Source organism: Scyliorhinus canicula, chromosome 7 (assembly GCF_902713615.1).
Source record: "Scyliorhinus canicula chromosome 7, sScyCan1.1, whole genome shotgun sequence".
NCBI classification, from domain to species: Eukaryota; Metazoa; Chordata; class Chondrichthyes; order Carcharhiniformes; family Scyliorhinidae; genus Scyliorhinus; species Scyliorhinus canicula.
Window position 1 is genome coordinate 85330186 of NC_052152.1, and position 20313 is coordinate 85350498.

Genomic DNA, 20313 nt, shown 5'->3' on the forward strand with positions numbered 1-20313 from the left:
CCTAGATGAAGTGCCACAAAAAGTTCAATGACCACACAGTCAAGGTCAGTGAATGCATCTTCAAATGCAATATGTCACCAATTGCACCACTAGCCTTTCAAACTGCTCAATGCACCATACTGCCAACATTAACCTACCAAGAATTGCTATCAGGCATAACTCGTACCTAAAATTAATAATTTCACCCCACCCCTCAAACTCACTGTGCACTGCTGCAAGCCTCATACCCATATCTCACAGATTGCAAACAACTGTCAGGTATTCAACAATGAAAGCCCCATCATCCAAACAGATTGCACCACAGTTCCTGACATTCTCCTTCATGCTTGAAATGTGCAGAATGAACCACGGCAGCAGGTACTAGCTGGCTACGTGTCCTTACCCCCATTGAGGGTAGTGCTGTCTATCATTAGATATGGTCAATATTCCAATGGCAGGGTTGAAATTATAAAGATGACCTTATCTTCAGACTGAATTCTCCTCCTCGCATCCCATTTCCGCTTTATCCCACAATTTACTTTTATTTACAATCTGTAGGCGGTGTAAGCATGCACCTATTACTTTCCCCTCCCCTCCCTTCACCATATCCCTGTGCCTTTCTCCTTCCAGATACATTGGATCTGTAACCTGGCCAGGCAGGGGTGGAACGGCAAGAAGACCGTGATGATGAAGGAACACCGTCACTCGATCTCGCATTCACATCTATCACTCAGATACTGACACTGAATCATTTAGAATATAGCTTCATGCAGGATCTGTATATAGTAAGATATGGGTAAGAGTGGAGTGCCGCCAGTGCAGAGAGCAAGTGAGTGCAGGTGACTGCTCCCTGTAGGGGGAGGTGATACACAAGTTATGCCACAGAGGACTCAGATGAGCACTTGATGGGGTACACTATAGAAGATGGGCATGCAGAGCAAAATGTTAGTGCAACAACAGACCTGCAGAAATCTGTATGGAATGTGAAAGGCACCAATTTTGTGCAGAACAGTGCACACAGCTTGGATGTGGGGGGCAACTTAATTAGGACAATTGTGAACTCAAACACGCTACAATATCAGGTGCTGCATTGGAAGCTCAGACCTCTGTCATGCAATGAAGTGGTGTAGTGGTAATGTCACTGGACTAGTAATCCAGAGACCCAGGTTAATGCTTTGCGGACATGGGTTCAAATCCCACCATGGAATTTAAATTCAATTAATTAAAAATAAAGTTTGGAATCAATGGGGGGGGGGAAAGCTAGTCCCAGTACTCGTGACCTTGAAACCATTGTTGATTGCCATAAGAACTCATCTGGTTCACTGTCCTAACCTGTCTGGCCTACATGTGACTCCAGTCCCACAGCAATGTGGTTAACTCGTCACTGCTCTCTACAGTACTCTAGCAAATATGTTCAAGAGCAATGAAGGATGGGCATCAAATGTGGCCGTGCCAATGACGCCCACATCCCATGAAAGAATAAAAAAAGGTTAACTTGCTGCTGTTTCAAATGGCTTGCAGGGTTTTGCAGTAACCCATTGTTCTGCAACACATTGCTTAGATTGCTCAGGGTGCAGCCCTGTGGAAGAGGGGTGCCCATAATGCACATGCTCGTTGCCCCTCTCAGGAAGACAGCACTTGTCCTCTAACCAGTGCCACACTCTGTCCTTGTTGTTACTTGTCAGCCAGCCCATCCGCCTGCGCACACTGTTGCTGGTCGTGCTGGAATACTGCAGTCCGATGTCTTGGACCCAAAGCTGCTCAAAGTCAATCCCCCCCCCCCATGGGAGCATGAGGGTCGGCAAAAACGCACAAAAGGTAGACACCAAGGGAACACACCAAGATAGTTTGTCTGTCTGTTTGCAATATAGCATGCTTTGATTTATAAATTTGGTTTGGTGTGTTTATTTTGAGTTGGCTTTTATTTTTACATTGGATACTATAACATTCAGTAACAGAGAGAAGGTAGATTCAAGGTAAAAGGTTAGTGAATGGGGAATTGGGGTTGCAGCTACTCATAATGCACTGTTCCTTATCCACAGCCCAGGCAGAAAGGGGATGTCTCGGCTACCACTGCTCTTCCTGTTCATCCTCCTGTTGTTCAGCTACTCACTGTGCAGCTTGTGGCAATCGCTATGTCTTTGTGATGGCAAGGTTGTGCAACATGCAGCAGCCCACCATGAATCTTGACAGCCTTCCCACTGAGTGCTACAGGTGCAGGGCTCCTCCAGAGCAGCTCGGGCAGTGGATGCATTGTTTTAGCATGCCAGTGGTCTGCTCTATTGCTTTTCGTATGGCAGCATGGCTTTCATTGTAAACATGCTGTAGTTATCAGCCATGTATAGTTAGCAGATGGCCTTTGTTGCCTAGTAGTTATCTTTCACTTTTTGTGGTATCATGCCGGGATACTGGGTATTGATCTGAATGATCTGTTGCATATGGTTGCACACCATCTGGGTGAGGAAGTTAATATAATTGAGGTACATCTTAGAATTTATATGCGGTGCCTACAAATGTAGAAAATGGCCCTCTGCAGAAGCCTGCCATACTCATGAAGCTGCCTGCTTGCTGTGCCTGCTGGTCTCTGGCAAGAGAGAATGTAATTCAGTCTGCCCCTTTTGAATACAGCCCATCAAAGATCTCCCTTGCGCAACAGTGGATGGCAAACTGCAAAATGTTACAATTATCTTCAGATCCAGCCTGGAAGGAGCCATATTCACACCACGGTCACTTTCACAGTCACTGACATCCCAGTCCATGCCCTGCTCTGAGGCTACAGAGGGGGCAGATGTCAGGCTTTTTTAGTGAAGCACAGATGTCTCGCCCATTGTTTCTCACTTGGGTTTACTTAAGAGATTTGCTTCCCGATATCCTGGATGGATATGACCTGCTACTGAGAAACCTTCTGTCCACCCACCCCTCTTCATTGAGCTCCAAAATGGTGGTGCTGGCATCAAATCAATGTGACACACTGGCTGACATCATGATGTTACTCTGAGTACTTGCAGTAGGCTCTCAATGCACTCGCTAATGTAGCATACTGTGCAGCATGTACCAGAATTCTACACCCACACTGTGAATGTTATTATGGTACTCTAATACCACTGCATCCAAAGCTTTTTTTGTCAAAATTATCCTCACTGATTCAGATTATATCTGTAATGACCATTTAATGCATTACTTTAGGTAATCTTGGCTTAATAACTTGAGAAAATATATTCTTTTCATGCTTCTCTTGCAGATTTTATAAATGTTTGACGGTTAGTACGAATGAATTTTCAGGCCAATTTAATAAATTCTGTAGTCTTGTTAATATATAGCTGCAGGCTGAGGAACACTGGAAGATATCATCCCTGAACATTACCTCATTCTGGGAATTGTATAAAATAGTCTATGATAATGTGATGCACTGTGCACAACAGCACCTTAATTCATTTGAAGTTTTAAATGCACTTTTTTTTTGGAAGAAAATATATTTTAAAAGTGAACTTCAATTACTTATTTTCTTGTATAGAGCACAGAGCAAGTAACAGCATTTTGTCGTGGTCTGCATGAATTAAGTCCTCCCGACATGTCATCCCAGCCTTTGGATTCTTTGCCCCACCAAGTACCTGCTCGGCAACTAACTGATGCTGATAAACTACGCAAGGTCATTTGTGAACTCGTGAAAACAGAACAGACTTATGTTAAGGTGAGAACACAGGATGTAGCAGTGACAGGAATTTTTTTTTTAATGAAAAGGAGAAATGTGACTTTTCATGTTTTTTGGTTTATTATCTTGCTTTGGACTGTATACATTAGCTTTTAGACCCCTATTTAAATGTATTATCTATTTTGTCCCACCTTCCCAAACAAAATATTGTCCTTTCAGCTTTAAATGTGTGGAATGGCAGACTGTGGCAGAGAGACTGTATTGTCTGTGGGTTGCGAGAGAAAAACCCAGGATATTCAGTGGCCATATTTTCACAGAATTCATAGCATAATGCAGCACAGAATGAGGCCATTCTGCTCACTGACCAGTGCTGGCTCTTTAGAACACCTATTCAATTAGTCCCAGTCTCCTGCTCATTCCCATAAACTAGCAAAACTTGCTGGGTTTTGTTCCCAGTTGTTATCCAATGGCTACAGCATACTGAGTGTATGGATGCCTGATGAAATATAATCAGATTTTCCTCTGATGTCTTCCATGGTAGATTAATCTGCTAAAAATAACAGAGTTGACACATGAAGAATAGGCACTTGGGCAATTTACTGGAAGCTGACAGTTATTCCTTGAACCAGATACTCATGTGTGTGACTGCTTTCAAGAGAGGAGGATTGAAACTTGTGGGAGGATAAACTGAATATCTTTGTGACTGTTCTACTTAAAATCATCTGTCTGCTCAGTAAAGATTGAAGCTAACTATTGGCTTCAGACTGGAGCACCCCTTCCTCAATTGCAAACCATCTTACAGTACCTACATCAACATTTAGAGTGTAGGTCTATGATTCTTATACAATATAATAAGTAAGATGAGAGAACTTCAATATTTTCAGAATTAATTTCATAGAACTAAAATGCTTGCGCCAGTTTGCGCTTGCAATTTATCACATTATTTATAATACAAATATGTTTACTTTAACCAATATTTTTTGATTTGTTTTTAAGCAGTAAAGTATTTTTAATGTTCTGATAAAGGATACAGACACAAAGATTATATATCTCCAGCATTTTCTGCTCTTAGTGAAGGTTTAAAAAAATATTTTTAAGAAGATCAGTTTGAAATAATGCAGATGCTCTCACTGTGGAAATTGCTTTGAATTACGTTTGAATATTGCTTTGATCTGTTAATTACTAAATTTTCAATCTTGGAAAATAACGTGCAGTAGTTCTGGCTTAACTTTGCTGGAACCGGAATATGGATTTATGAAGAGGTTAAATCCAGTGCACTAAGGTGCAAAATTACACTCACTCTCAAACCTGAGGATTTTTACTGAAAGAAGGTCCAAAATCATTCCTTGTATATTTGCCTAAAGTCCAATGTTTGGTTCACAGGATCTGAATTATCTCTTGGAAAAATATTTGAAACCTCTGCAGAAAGAAGTTTTTCTCACTCAAGATGAGGTAATGAAAATAATTTTCAATCAGCTATGGCTCTCGTCTACCCACTTATTATTGTTGTGTGAATAAAGTTTTTGATTTGTTGATTATATTTCAGCTTGATGTGCTTTTTGGAAACTTGAGGGAAATGGTTCAGTTCCAAGTGGAATTCTTGAAAACACTTGAAGATGGTGTAAGATTGGTTTCAGACCTTGAAAAGCTTGAAACAGTCAATCAGTTCAAGGTAAAATTGTTTCAGAGGTCACCGATTATGATCAATTTCTCTTCCACAATGTGCAGTTTTCGCCCCCTGGTATTTTTTTTCTGTTATGGCCTTCATCGTTTTTATTCAGTCAGTAAAATCTCACTTTTAAAAAAAAAAAGGAGCGAAACAATGACACTGTTGGTGGAAAAACATATTGAAAAAATCTATAACACAAGCTCATATGAAAAACCCATAGCAGAAACAGGGAGGCAGAACCCATAAGGTGTTTTAATAAAGTATTTTATGTGACTAAGATGACATTTATGTTTCTTGTAAAGTTCAAGAAAACCTGTAGGAAGTTGCTTCACTATGCTCTGTGTGACATCTTCTGTTTCCACCTCGCTGAATTATTTTTAGTTTTATATGAGTGCAAATTGAAAATTTTAACTGGATATTCAGCGGCCACATTTTCACAGAATGCAGCACAGAATGAGGCCATTCTGCTCACTGACTGGTGCTGGCTGTTTAGAAAACCTATTCAATTGGTCCCAGTTTCCTGCTCATTCCCATAAACTAGCAATTTTTTTCTTTCAAATATTTATCCAATTCCCATTTGAAAGTTATTATTGAATCTGCTCCCACTGCTCTTTCAGGCAGTGCATTTCAGATCAGAACAGCCTGCTGCATTGAAAACAACATGTTTCCTTAAACCCGTGTCCTTGGGTTACCAAAGATTCTGCCACTTGAAGCAGTTTTTCTTTATTTACTGTAACAAAACCATTCACAATTTTGAAAAGCACTGCAAAATCTCTTATTAACTATCCCTGCTCGAAGAACGACCCCAGTTTCTCTCAGTACAGCTGAAGTCTTCACGTAGCTTAGTCTTTTATCTCTGCCATTCATGTAAATCTTCACCCGCTGTAAGGCCTTGACATTCGTCCAAAATATGGAACTCAGAATTGACCACTGTTCTCTAACTGGGACCTAACCAGTGTTTCATAAAGTTTTAGCATAATGTCTTTGCTTTTATACACTATGGGGCCAATATCTTGCTGAGAGGAGTGTTTTGAGTAGAGGGAGGGGTGTGATAATGAATTGAAACCCAGAAGATATTTTGGCACATTGTAATGTATGATTAAAACAAGAATAACTAATTTTACTACCAGTTTTTACGCTTCCGGTGTGAGTGTGGTGCGCAGTCTCAATTGGTGAATTTCAGGTCATAAATTAATACGAGAAGACAGTGATGGCATGGACCATAAGACATAGGAGTAGAATAGTCCATTCGGCTCATCAGGCCTGCTCTGCCATTGAATCATGGCTGATACGTTTCTCATTCCCGTTCTCCTGCCTTTTCCCCATATCCCCTGATCCCCCTATTAATCAAGAATCTGTCTTAAAGACACTCCGTGATTTGGCCTCCACAGCCTTCTGCGGCAAAGAGTTCCACAGATTCAGCACCCTCTGGCTGAAAAGGTTCCTCCTCATCACAGTTTTAAAGGCTCGTCCCTTCAGTCTGAGGCTGTGCCCTCAAGCTCTAGCTTTCCGACTAGTGGAAACATCCTCTCCACGTCCACTTTATCTGGGCCTCTCAGTGTCCTGTAAGTTTCAATAAGATCCCCCCTCATCCTTCTAAACTTCATTGAGTACAGATCCAGAGTCCTCAACTGCTCCACATATGCCAGAGAGCACATCCCTTTCCAAGCTTTGCTCAGTTGGGCACAGGTGTTGTATCCAGGGGTCATTGATGTAAAGGATAATTATTCAGGGGGAGCAGTAAATTTGCTATGCACTTGCAGGCATTCCACGCTTATTGCTGTCAACTTCAGAGAGAATGGACGTGTTCAACTCAAACACGAGTAGGTTAATGTCATGGCGTGTGGTGTCTTCTTTCTTGGAATACATTGGCCGATTCAGTGGACCATCAAATCACAGTTACATAGAACAAAGAAAGACATTTGGTCTGCGTGCATGATGGTGTTCATGTACATGAGCCTCCTTTCATCTAATCCATCAATTCAATTCTTCCTCTGTGTTTATCGAGCTTCCCCTTAAATGCATTGATGCTCATTGCTTCAAGTTGTCCTTGTGGTAGCAAGTCCCACATTCCAACCATTCTCTGATTGAAGAGGAATTCCCTGAATTTCCTGTTGGAGTTTTTAGTGACTATTCTATATTTATGTCCCCTAGTTCTACTCTCCCTCACAGGTGAAAACATCTCTTCCACATCTACCCTATCAAATCTGGGCTGTTCAATCTTTCCTAATAGGCATGACCTCTTAGCTTTGGCATAATCCATTTACAACATTTTTGCATCTTCTCCAGTGCCACTATATGTTTTTAATAATATTGTTGGCCAATTTCATACCCATTTACATTTTGCCTTTTGAGATTCGATATACCTATCAATCATATTACCCTTATCTCCCTCTATTACTTCATCAAATAACTCAATTAAGGTAGTCAAACATGATTTGCCTTTACTAAATCCAAGCTTGTTTTCAATTGTTAATCCAATTTTTCCAAGTATGAATTAATTCTTTCCTAGATTAATGTCTCTAAATTCTCCCATCATCATCATTAGGCTGATTCACCTGTGTTTGCCAAGTTTAATGTTCTCCCCTTTTTTAAACAGGAGTGTATCATTTGCAATCCTCTAGCCCTTTAACATCACTCTCACATCTAAGGATGATTGGAAGATTGTGACCAAAACCAATTTCCACCCTTCCCTCAGTAACCTAAGATCCCGGAGAAGGGCCTCTGTATTGTATCTTAGAGAGGGAGACCAATTGCACAGCAGGCCTCATGATGTCTTGGGGTGAGGCATTTCCTGGCTGCAATGATCAGAAAAACTTTTATAATTGAGGGCCAGACCCAGCTGGAATCTTTTGTCCACTCTCCGCTCATCCACCGTTGAAGTTTTGGTTGAATGCTTTAGCCTTTGTGAATGGAAGCCTTTGTTTATTATGTCACAGGATGCTGTAAAGTAGGTTTATCAGGTCTTGAACAATGTAGAGATGAAACCTTCTACCTGTCCCAACTGTAAACACCCTGCCAAATAATGTGTGACTGCTTATTCATCCGGTGGTGTCCTGTATATTTTGCAGCCAGCCTCCACATTTGGAGGTTATTCTGCTATTTCTCACCATCCAGTGTGGTTGGTAGCTACAGCTCGCCCCAGCAAACTAAAATGTACTCCATCCAGATTAGATGGTTTTTCTACTTTGAGCACTGCCAACCTTTAAAGCAGTTCTTTATCTGTTTTTCATCTTTCCAGTTTCTCAACTAGCTCCTTTATCGTTAGCATCTTTGTTTTAATGAAGACAAATACAAAATACTCATTTAGTACAATGCTCTTTGCCTCCATAAGAAAGTCTCCTCTTTGATTCTTAATCAGTCCCACTCTCCCATTGACTGTCCCTTATTTCTTTCTAAATGAAAAATCGGAGAGCGCCAGGGCCCCAGGTTCGATTCCTGGCTTGGGTCACTTTCTGTGTTGAGTCTGTACGTTCTCCCCGTGTCTGCGTGGGTTTCCTCCAGGTGCTCCGGTTTCTTCCCACAAGGTCCCGAAAGACATGCTGTTAGGTAATTTGGACATTCTAAATTCTCCTGTTAGGTCATTTGTACATTCTGAATTCTCCTTTACTGTACCCAAACAGGCACCGGAGTGTGGTGACTAGGGGATTGATTTCACAGTAACTTCATTGAAGTGTTAATGTAAGCCTACTTATGGCAATAATAAAGATTATTGTTGTAGTTCCACAAGCAGATCTTTTCATTAAAAACAAAACAAAACTGTTCTATCACAATGTTGTACTTTTACTGAATCAAGATAAGAGTATCATTACTCATAAAACTAAAAGAAAGTTATAAGATTACAAGCTATAAGATTTAGAAGATGGACAGATTAGATGATGCGGATGCCTCTTTAAGTTTAGCAAAATAACTGACTTACAGTCACATTGTGGCAATCCTGATATCTGTGACTTCTTAGGATAAGGGAGAGAGGAAGGATGATAAATTAAAACAGCAACAAATTTACATTTGAGATTTAATCTAAATGTAGAAGAGTTCCCCAAGACGCTTCACAAAGGCTAAAGCTGAAAAAAATAAGTGATTGTACAGCAGAGGTGACCCAAATCTTTGTTGCCAGGTTTCGAAAAGCTTTTTCAGGTGAAATAAGGTTTGGAAAGTGAGTGCCAGAGTTTATGGCTGGGAGAACTAACTAGGGGTGTGAGAAAGAGGATAGTAATAAAGATCATTTGCGGAAGATCAAAGGGCACAAGAGGTGATGAGAAAGGGCTCAGAGTTAATAAGCTAGGCAGAGAGGAGACAACAAGGCTTGAGTGCCAACTTGGGAATTTACTGCAGGTAGAAATTCAATGACATGGGGAAAGAGATGACTAGTAGGTAGCTGAAGATTTTATCCCTCTAAACCACAGTAGTTTGAATCAGTACTGGGAGATAGAAATATTGCATTAAATCTGTAGCTTAAATAGTTATATTACTTAATTTAACCACAGTTAACTGATGACAGTTATCAGACTGATATTTCTAAATTAAAACCTAATTAAAGAAAACACAATTAAGGTGACAGGGTAGGTGATGTGTTCCAGCTGTTCCATGTGGGAGTTGGTGGACATCAGTGTGATCCACACAACCACATCTGCAGTAAGTATCTGCAGCTCAAGGAGTTTTGGCTCAAGAGTTGATGAGCTGGATTCTGAGCTTCAGACACCATGATGCATCAAGGAGGAGGAAAGTTACCTGGACACTTTATTACACCCCTTGCGTTAGGTACTTCTGATGTGATCTGTGATCAGGGACAGAAGGTTAAGACTGTGAGTGAGGAGTCACGTCAGCATGGTGGAAGTATTGTCTTTGCTCTTCAGGGTAATGCTGAAATTGTGGGTGAAGAGAGTCTCATTGCAATGTCACGTCAGATATGAAAGATAAGCAAAGTCTGCCCCAGTTTTCAGCCCTGAGATTTAAAACAGTGAAAATGATGGGCACAATTCAACGGGATAATTTCTCAGTGTCATTTAGGGCGCATTTAGCGGGATATTTCTCGATGGCCATGTTGGCAAAATTGCGGCCCATATTCAACTGCACTTGGTGCAGAAAATGAGCCCCACGAGCTTCTCACCATTACTGGCTGCCTCGCCGTCTGATTCGCCTGACTCATGCTGCAGCCTCTCGGTGCTAACAAGGGGGGGCTGCTTTTCAACGCTCCCTCATCACTCACTCCCAGGCAACACACAAGCATGGCAGTGTGCAGACTTGCTCCTCGCTGGGTGATGCTGGCCCGGCCAGGCTTCTCGACGCTGTGAATGAGAGGCGGGACCTTTTGTCCCCTCCGAGAGGTTTGGGTTACCAGGAGTAGGGTGAGCAATGCTGCCTGAGAGGCAGCGGCTGTTAATTCGGGCAAATGACCAGGAGGACCGCAGTCCAATGTCGGAAGAAGACCAATGACTTCCACAGAGCTACGAAATAAATTACTACCTCTCTCCTGGTTTCAATCACACCTGCCACCCCTCAAATTCACAAAATTGCGGCCCATATTCAACTGCACTTGGTGCAGAAATTGAGCCCCACGAGCATCTCACCATTACTGGCTGTCTCGCCGTCTGATTCACCCTGACTCACGCTGCAGCCTCTCGGTGCTAACAAGGGGGAGCTGCTTTTCAATGCTCCCGCACCACTCACTCCCAGTCAACACACGAGCATGGCAGTGTGCAGACTTGCTCCTCCCCAAACATCACTGGCTGACACCTCGCACCCGCCCCACATCCAATCTTCCTGCTTGTTCCTCAGTAACCCCCCCACCGGGCATTATCCAGCACAACCCCTTTATGTCCAGGTGTGGTACCCACACATGCCACCTACTATAGACCCACCCCCCCCGCCCCATCAAGTTTGTGGTACACAATGCCCTCTCTTTGTCCCCAGATAAGAATATAGCCCATAATAAACGGGAAAGGGCCACAATGGGGGTGGAGTCCCAGAGATCCGATTCGTCACCCCCCTATGAGGAATGGGCCCTGGCGATCGTGGGGTTGACCGATGAGAGAGCATCACCGACAACCAGGGTGGCCTGCACCGCAGAGATGAGGATCCGCTGCCGCTTCACACACATGTATGCCTCAAGTGAATGGTTCATGTCAGGCAAAATGATCCTTCTCTCTCACTGAACACATGTCCATTGTCTCACAGGATCTCCATCTGATGAGGCCGGGTCATCTGGAGTTGTGTCTTCCCCCACCGCCACCCAAGAGAACACCTCGGAGGAGAGTTTCGATGAGACCAACATCGAGGCATCACAGCTATCACCCCCACCTTCCACCAGCGCAGCGACACACACCTCGGTGGGCGACATTAATGACAGGCTGCTGGGGCACAATCTGGTGACCACCACACAGTTGCTAATGCCCATCAGTTAGAGGCAGGAGCATCCAAGAGAGACAGAGGTCGGAGTTCTGCTGGATCCCTGGACTTAGCTGGGTCTCAGTCAGATGCTGAGCCTCTGGACAGTGTTCTCCCAAAGCTGATGCAGATGATTAGACATAACCGTGACATTCAGGAGGGGATGTCAGTGACATTTCAGAGACTGCATCGCCGATTGAAGGAGTTCCAAAGGCTTCGGTCGCAGGAAATGTTGCCGACAATGCGAGGTACCGAGGTCAACACCACCAGGGCGACCTTCGTGGAAAACCTGGAGCACGGCGTCTGTATATTGAGTGGTGATGCCCAAGGCATGGTTCTGTCTGTAATGAACATGGCTGAGGGCCTTAACATTATGCTCCAGTTGCTAAGGGATATGTCCCAGATGGCGGTGGGCATTCCTGAGGCACTCCAGAATGTGGCCCAGTCACTGAGGAACATCGCTGAGGGAATTGACACCATTGTGCAGACAATGGGGAGCTGACAGGACAGGCAGAGCCAGAACATTCAGAGGCCTCTGAAGCTTACTCTAGCTGCCCCTCCATCCCATGGTGTCCACCAGGGCCCTATGGGCACCGTCAAGGAGGACGAGGTGCTGGAGGCCACCCCAGGGTCTTCCACCAAGGAAACGATTGCGGTCTCCAGTTCTTCGAATCCACCCACCTTCTGACACTGGCTCATCCCAAGGGCAACAGGCAGAACAGGGTGGCACGGGGAGGCCTGTGACACCGGTAAGTTGGCCGGGCACTCCAGCTCCAGGCCCTCCAGAAGACGTCCGCCAAGGGCATCAAAGGCTATAGGGTGTGGAAAGCGGCAGGCTGTCTCCACCTCTGATGTGTAGCCTGGGGACACACTCTGATGTAGCAGTCGACCGCAAAAGATCAAGAAGATTGAGGGACATCGGTGGGAGGAGAAGGGGGGGTCACTATCTCTAGCTAGGGGAATGGAAATGTCAAATGTTCAATACTGAAACATGTAATACCTGATACATGTGAAGCCTTTGTCACGTTAATCTTCACAGTGGGCCAGCCTGCAACCCCACTTCCATGATCATACGCCCCGATGCAGACCCCTTTCAGAGGATAAGTGTGAGTGTGCTGTAAGCTCGAAAGACAGGAGTCAGAAATTGAGGAGCACCAGAGTTTCCTCATATTGACCCGCTGACAGTGCTGATACAGGCCCATTACACTGGACTGATGTTGCACAGACCCTTGGAGGGTGTAATAGAGTGGTTGGGGGGGGGGGGGGGGGGGGCGTGATTGGGGGCGTCGGGGGGGGGGGAATCATGGAAATAGGGCATGTGGAGGATTGGGATAGGAGGAGGGAAATGGGGAGGAGTGGGGATTGGGGGAGGAAGATGGGGGGAAGCGGGGAAATGGGGGGGACGAGGTTGGGTTGAGCTGACGGACATAGCCTCGTCGTATGAGAATCTGGGCAGGATGAGGGCCTCCCTGGTCCTGTCGGCATGTCGCACCCTTGCTGCTCCGCCGCCTGTCCTCCGGCTCCTCCCCGGGCTCGTTCTCCAGCACCTCCTGATCCGCTTCATCATCATCAGACAAGACCATACGTGTCTCCTCATCCGGCATGTCGCTCCACTGCAGTGCCATGTTGTGGAAGGCACAGAAGACCACAAAGCGGGAGACATCCCCTGGGGGGATGCAGGGCTCCACCAGAGCAGTCCAAGCAACAGAACCACTTTTTCAGTAGTCCAATGCACCGCTCAGTGGAAACGTGAGCTTCATTATATTGGGTCTCCGCCTTGGTCTCAGTCCTCCACACCGGTGTCATCAGCAAGGACCACCCGTTATCCTGAGATAGTCTTCGAAGACCCTGGGTATCTCCAAGTGTCCCAGGATGTAGCTGTCATGCACTGTCCCTTGGTATGAGCACACGTGCATGATATGGAGCCGATGGTCGCGCACAATCTGAACAATAAAGGGCACTCCCTGATGCTCCAGTGCACGCAGGGTAACATGCGTGCCATCTATTGCCGGAGAATGCTGCAGCATGGGCATCTTGTTGCTGATCCAGGTTGTAGGTGATAATGTCTGATGCCCAGGCATACAGGGACATCCATGACCTCCAAGACGCACATGTAGGCTGTAGATTGAGAAATCCCACACAGGTCCTCACTCGGTGCTCTGGAATAAACCGGTAGTGTAAAACTTCAGGACATGGTATCCTCCTCCTCCAAGGGGTGCCAAGTCTTGAGGACGTGGCACAGGTGCAGGACCGTCTCACTCCCGAGACAGTCTTCTGTGGCACATACTGTCAGTCCTCTCATTGAAAGACCAATGGCGCCTGTATCCTTGAGCTGTCACTGGCCTCTCTGGGTTCCTCCTCGGTCTGATTGGCAGCCGGGTCTTCAGAGTGTGCGGCGGCCCCCTGAACATGGGGTGCCCGCCTCCAGCCTGCGACATCACTGCTGCCACCTTCTCCGGTGGCTGGTTGCCTCGACTGCCACTAGCAACGTGAGTGCAACCGCTGCGGACTGACACAACATATATTTTGATATCTGTAAGGAATTGGAGAAGGAGAAGAGACTGACAATCAGCCAAGGCTTCCATCCCAGGACCCTCAAATCCCACAAGCCCCCCGCCCCCATTACCCTTATCATGGCTGTTCCACCTTCTCTGAGTGCCACCTAGTGAGCCAGTTGTTCTGGCAAACCTTGCTCTGCACTCGGAACACTTGTCCTCGAGACCCCAGACCTCTGCCGGAAACATTAGGGAAACCTGGCTCAGATGCTGTCCCTGATCCACACACATCCTTTGCTCACAAGTGGATCCCCAGTGCTGAAGCCATGCTTTAGTGTTTGATTATTGACAGCTGCTTCTATGGTGCTGACACTCCGAGACTTCAGGCACACTGTTCGGACTTCAAAGTTTCCTTGAAATGCTGTGCACTAATCATTCCCTGAGGCATGGCATGTGTACCCTTGAGTAGGCACTTGAGAGTTGAGAATATTTTGTTTATTAAACAGTCAACAGTAACAAAGATTCAAAAATCAACTACGTAACATTTCGGAGATCACACTAACCAACAAACAACAAGGAAACATCACCGTTCCATTTGGTACAAATACAAAGCTATATTAGCTCATTTTCACAAAAAAAAAACACGGTATCACCCCTCACAGGTTCCTCAACAAAAATGGAGGATACGCCTGATAATGTATTATGTCCAGAACCTTGTCATAGAAATGATCTATCCATCAATGTGTTACTTGTTCCACATATCAGTGCAATTCTCCATCCAGGAGCCGCAGCTGTGCAGGTCCTCCCACACAGCCCAATCTCACCGGAACCAAATCCTGGCATCCACTTTTCCACTGGCACTCAAGGTGCAGTTGAGCATTCTTGACTTCCAGCGTGTTTAACCCGTGGTGACATGCCAGTTACATGCAGCATTCACCACACCAGCAACAACAACCTGCAAAAGCATTTCTTCAACAGCGTTAACAGGTGGCCCATTTGTCACAATGTCACAATGATCCTGCAATGTCGTCTTGCTTCAAACCAAATTGCCTTCTGGACTGATACATCCCCCTTAACCCGGTGTTCCAGGACCCAAGTATCTTAGAAAACATAGTCCTTCTTTCCGGATACAGAAAAGGAAGGAAACAGCAACAGCAGCTTCCAAGCATCTGTAGCCACCAGAAGAAGCAAGCAGCAAACACAACCCGTAGCTGTGAAGTGTTTTCATAACTAATTTCTTATTCACAACAGCCTTCAGTTGTGAAGCTAGAGGCTGCTCACAGTCAACTTGGAGTTGGCAATGATCAAATAACCACAAGGGTGTGACATTTGAGTATGGATAGGTCAATGTTCTTGGGCAGTGATCGAACTGGAAAATAGGCTGGGCGGTAGACGAGTGAACAGAGCAGCGATTCGTATTCAGAAGCCAGAGGAGTAACAGCCAAAATTAATTCTGAACAGGAATCATTGCTCTTCCAACCTGTGTACGTATTGTAAAAGCAGAATTGTTTGTTAAATAAGACTCGTAAACTTCCAGTAACCTTCAAACAAAATGCTGACTTTGCACAATGGAAACTGATTTACAGATACCATCAACGTATATTGGCTGGAATTGTATTAAATCAAACTGCAAATTGATCATCCTGTGCTCTTCTTGCAGAAAGTGCTGTTCTCATTGGGTGGCTCATTTCTGTACTATGCTGATCGTTTCAAGTTATACAGTGCATTCTGTGCCAGTCACACAAAGGTTCCCAAGGTCCTTGTTAAAGGTAATTGTATTACAGCTTTGTACACTGTTTAGTTGCATATCGTACATCATCGTGAAAGCCTCATGTGCCTTACACTAATGATAACCTTTATGTAGAAATATTAATTGCTTTTAAGGAATGTGTAAGCATAAAATTCAGAGAAGAAAATTATAATTTGAGCTGAAAAAAACTTGATGCTATGGAAGATTTTACTCCTTCGTTTCTAAGTATAGAATGTTTTTAACAACATAATATTCATTAGTTTCATGATTTGTTTTGTGCTATCTATCCTACTTGTATTTAGCCAAAGTTAATCCAGCCTTTAAGGCCTTCCTTGATGCCCAGAATCCTAAACAGCAGCACTCATCAACGTTGGAGTCCTACCTGATCAAGCCTATTCAGCGCGTTCTGAAGTATCCCCTTCTGCTGAAAGAGTTGATCTCTCTTACAGACTCGGACAGTGAGGAACATTATCATCTAACTGGTAAGAATGTGCAGATTGTATTTTTAGTCCTCATTCATTGTACAAGTCTTTATCAATGGAGAAGAATAATCTTGGGCATTTCATGCTTGGCTGCACTGCTTGCATCATCAGGGAGCCAAGTTATAGACTAGCACCGGCTCAAACCTTAGAGCAATGATAGTGATGTGCCAGTGACGGTGAGAAGGAAGGAAAAGTGGTAAGAGTGACAGTAGAAGGAAGTGAAGATACAAGAAAATGTAAGGGAGAAAATACTTTCTGGTGTGGGATACTGTAATGTGTTGTTAGATTGATTTATGCTTTGATTTTTCGCTGTTTGCCACACTTGTTCAGGATTTTGCATGATGTTTTTTCACTCACAGATGAATAGTGTAAATCATAGCTCAGTCCATAAGATCAAATTCTGCATGGCAATCCTTGGTTAGACACTACTATTCTGCATGAATGCAAAGGCACTGACTTATTTTGCTAGGGTAGCACGGTAGCATTGTGGATAGCACAATTGCTTCACAGCTCCAGGGTCCCAGGTTCGATTCCTGGCTTGGGTCACTGTCTGTGCGGAGTCTGCACATCCTCCCCGTGTGTGCGTGGGTTTCCTCCGGGTGCTCCGGTTTCCTCCCACAGTCCAAAGATGTGCAGGTTAGGTGGATTGGCCATGATAAATTGCCCTTAGTGTCCAAAATTGCACTTAGTGTCCAAAATTGCCCTTAGTGTTGGGTGGGGTTACTGGGTTATGGGGATAGGGTGGAGGTGTTGACCTTGGGCAGGGTGCTCTTTCCAAGAGCCGGTGCAGACTCAATGGGCCGAATGGCCTCCTTCTGCACTGGAAATTCTATGAAATTCTATGAATGTTTACAACACTGAAACAGAAATCATTAAACTGGCAATGTTTGGAAAATTCTGGAAGCAAGTGAATCACTTATTAAATGTTAATAAGAACACTAGTTTAAAATGGTTGGCTCATGTTGGCTAGAAAACTTTGTCATTATATTGCCTGTTAAATGCATTGGTCCTTGAATGTGTCTAATTAAACTACTGTACAAAAAATTCAAATTTTGGTGGAAGCCCGTATTATATTTTTCATGGGTCAAATCTTTCTTAATTCTGATATTCACTTCCAAAGAAGATATCGGCCCAATATTCCTTCTAACTTTTCTTCACCTCCCAACCCCATTGGTAGGAGAAGTCATTCAAAGTTATGCTCACTTTTATGATATGGCAGTGAAACTAATTTTCCATTCCATTTCCATTCATCTCAAAATGCAATTTCTTCAAATGAAAACTCAGCAAATTTCAGTTGCTGGGCCTGTTTTCTTTCTTAACTGTTGTATTAGTTTTCCATGAATTGTGTATATTGTGGATTGTTGATACTTCCTGGACTGAGAGTTTAATCAATACTACTAAATGATACACTTGATAGCTGGCACATAAACATTACCGGTATAATATTTTAAACTACGGGTCTGTTATGGGAAGTGTTATTTTGAAGATTGTACTTTATTTTCACCAAATAGATACAGATTGACATGATCAAAAGGGAAATGGAATGCATTAATTCTTTGCTATTTGTGGTTAGAGGATTGGCTCGTGAGAGAGAAAATGAATTGGGACAACTTGGCTGAGGTAGTGGAGATATGAGGCTGAATTGATATTCTGGAGTTTTGTGTAATGTACATATCATAGTGCCATGCAGAGATTATCATCCAAAATCAAATCGAGTCTGTGTTGGCAGATTGTGTGCACTTGTGGAAAAGAGTTGGTGTGAGGAAAATGAGAGTCTAATATTTATTTTTTGCAATATCATTGGCATATACCAGGAAACAAGCTTGTATGAGTGTGACTGATTTAATTGAATTGGAGATAGTCAACTGCAAAGTTCAAATGTCAGTGAAGGACGTGTGAAGGCAAGTAATTTGAAATGGCAATGAACAGAGAGCCAGGAGAACTGAATATGTATTTACTTTTTTTAAAAATAATTTTTATTGAAATTTTTACAAAATATAAACAACTCAACTCTATTAACAAAACAACCGCGGTAACACCCCAAGAACAATTCCCACCCAACTTCAAAAGCAACTACAAACAAAAGAAAAACAAAAAAAAACAAAAGAACACGCAACAACAAAAGGGAAAGAGATAGCACCCGCCACATCCCACTGACCCATGTACACAGTTCTCCCTCCCCCCGATCCAAACCCCCCCCCCCCCGGGTTGCTGCTGCTGCCGGCCTATTTCCCTACCGTTCCACCAGGAAGTCCAGGAAAGGCTGCCACCGCCTAAAGAACCCTTGTACTGATCCTGATCCCCTCAGGGCAAATTTCACCCTCTCCAATTTAATGAACCCCGCCATATCATTGATCCAGGCCTCCACGCTTGGGGGCCTCGCATCCTTCCACTGAAGAAGAATCCTCCGCCGGGCTACTAGGGACGCAAAGGCCAGAACACCGGCCTCTTTCGCCTCCTGCACTCCCGGCTCCACTGCTACCCCAAAACCCCAGCCTGGCTTGACCCTGGATCCCACCACCCTCGACACCGTCCTTGCTACCCCCTTCCAAAACTCCCCCAGTGCTGGGCACGCCCAAAACATATGGGCGTGGTTCGCTGGGCTCCCCGAGCACGTAGCACACCTGTCCTCACCCCCAAAAAACCTACTCATCCTCGTCCCAGTCATGTGGGCCCTATGCAGCACCTTGAACTGTATGAGGCTAAGCCTCGCACAGGAAGAGGAGGAATTCACTCTCTCCAGGGCATCCGCCCACGTCCCCTCCTCAATCTCCTCACCCAGCTCCTCTTCCCATTTACCCTTCAGTTCCTCCACCGAGGCCTCGTCTACCTCCTGCATTACCCGGTATATGTCCAAAATCCTCCCTCCTCCAACCCACACCCCCGAGAGCAATCAATCCCGCACCCCTCATGGGGGCAGCAAGGGGAACCCCTCCACCTGCTGCCTGGCAAACACCCTCACCTGCATGTACCTAAACATGTTCCCCGGGGGGAGCCCAAACTTCCCCTCTAACTCCCCCAAGCTCGCGAACCTCCCCTCAACAAACTGGTCCCTCAACCTCCTAACCCCTGCCCTGTGCCAGCCCAGAAATCCGCCATCAATGCTCCCTGGGACAAACCGATGGTTCCCCCGTATCGGGGCCTCCATCGAGCCCCCCACTTCTCCCCTGTTCCGTCTCCATTGCCCCCAAATTTTGAGGGTAGCCGCCACCACCGGGCTCGTGGTATACCTCGTTGGAGGGAGCGGCAACGGCGCCGTTACCAGCGCCTCCAGACTCGTGCCCACACATGACGCTGCCTCCATCCTCTTCCATGCTGCCCCTTCCTCGTCCATTACCCACTTACGCACCATCGCTGCGTTGGCAGCCCAATAGTACCCACAGAGGTTGGGCAACGCCAGCCCCCCCCTATCTCTGCCTCGTTCCAGGAACACTCTTCTCACCCTCGGAGTCCCATGCGCCCACACAAATCCCGTGATACTCCTGTTGACCCTCTTTAAAAAGGCCTTCGGGATAAGGATGGGGAGGCACTGGAACAGGAACAAAAACCTCGGGAGCACCGTCATCTTAATGGACTGCACCCTACCCGCCAGTGACAGCGGTAACATATCCCACCTCTTAAACTCCTCCTCCATCTGCTCCACCAACCTTGTGAGGTTGAGCTTGTGCAGGGCCCCCCAGCTCCCAGCCACCTGGACCCCTAGGTACCTGAAGCTCTTCCCTGCCTGCTTCAATGGGAGCCTACCAATCCCCTCCTCTTGATCCCCCGGATGTACCACAAACAACTCACTCTTGCCCAGGTTCAACTTCGACCCCGAGAAACCCCTGAATTCACTAAGCATCCTCATCACCTCCGGCATCCCCCCCACCGGGTCCGCCACATACAGCAACAGGTCGTCC

At 45.2% G+C, this 20313-nt stretch overlaps 1 protein-coding gene across 10 annotated transcripts in view; it reads left to right on the forward strand.

The window, feature by feature from the left end:
* Positions 1 to 20313, forward strand: part of LOC119969104 (T-lymphoma invasion and metastasis-inducing protein 1-like) — a 420850-nt gene that overhangs the window by 359671 nt on the left and 40866 nt on the right. For all 10 annotated transcript variants that reach the window (XM_038802310.1, XM_038802316.1, XM_038802313.1 and 7 more), the window contains 5 exons: positions 3494 to 3670; positions 5015 to 5083; positions 5178 to 5303; positions 15843 to 15951; positions 16235 to 16414. In XM_038802310.1, coding sequence (XP_038658238.1) covers positions 3494 to 3670; positions 5015 to 5083; positions 5178 to 5303; positions 15843 to 15951; positions 16235 to 16414 — 661 coding nt within the window. The remainder of the gene's footprint in view (positions 1 to 3493; positions 3671 to 5014; positions 5084 to 5177; positions 5304 to 15842; positions 15952 to 16234; positions 16415 to 20313) is intronic.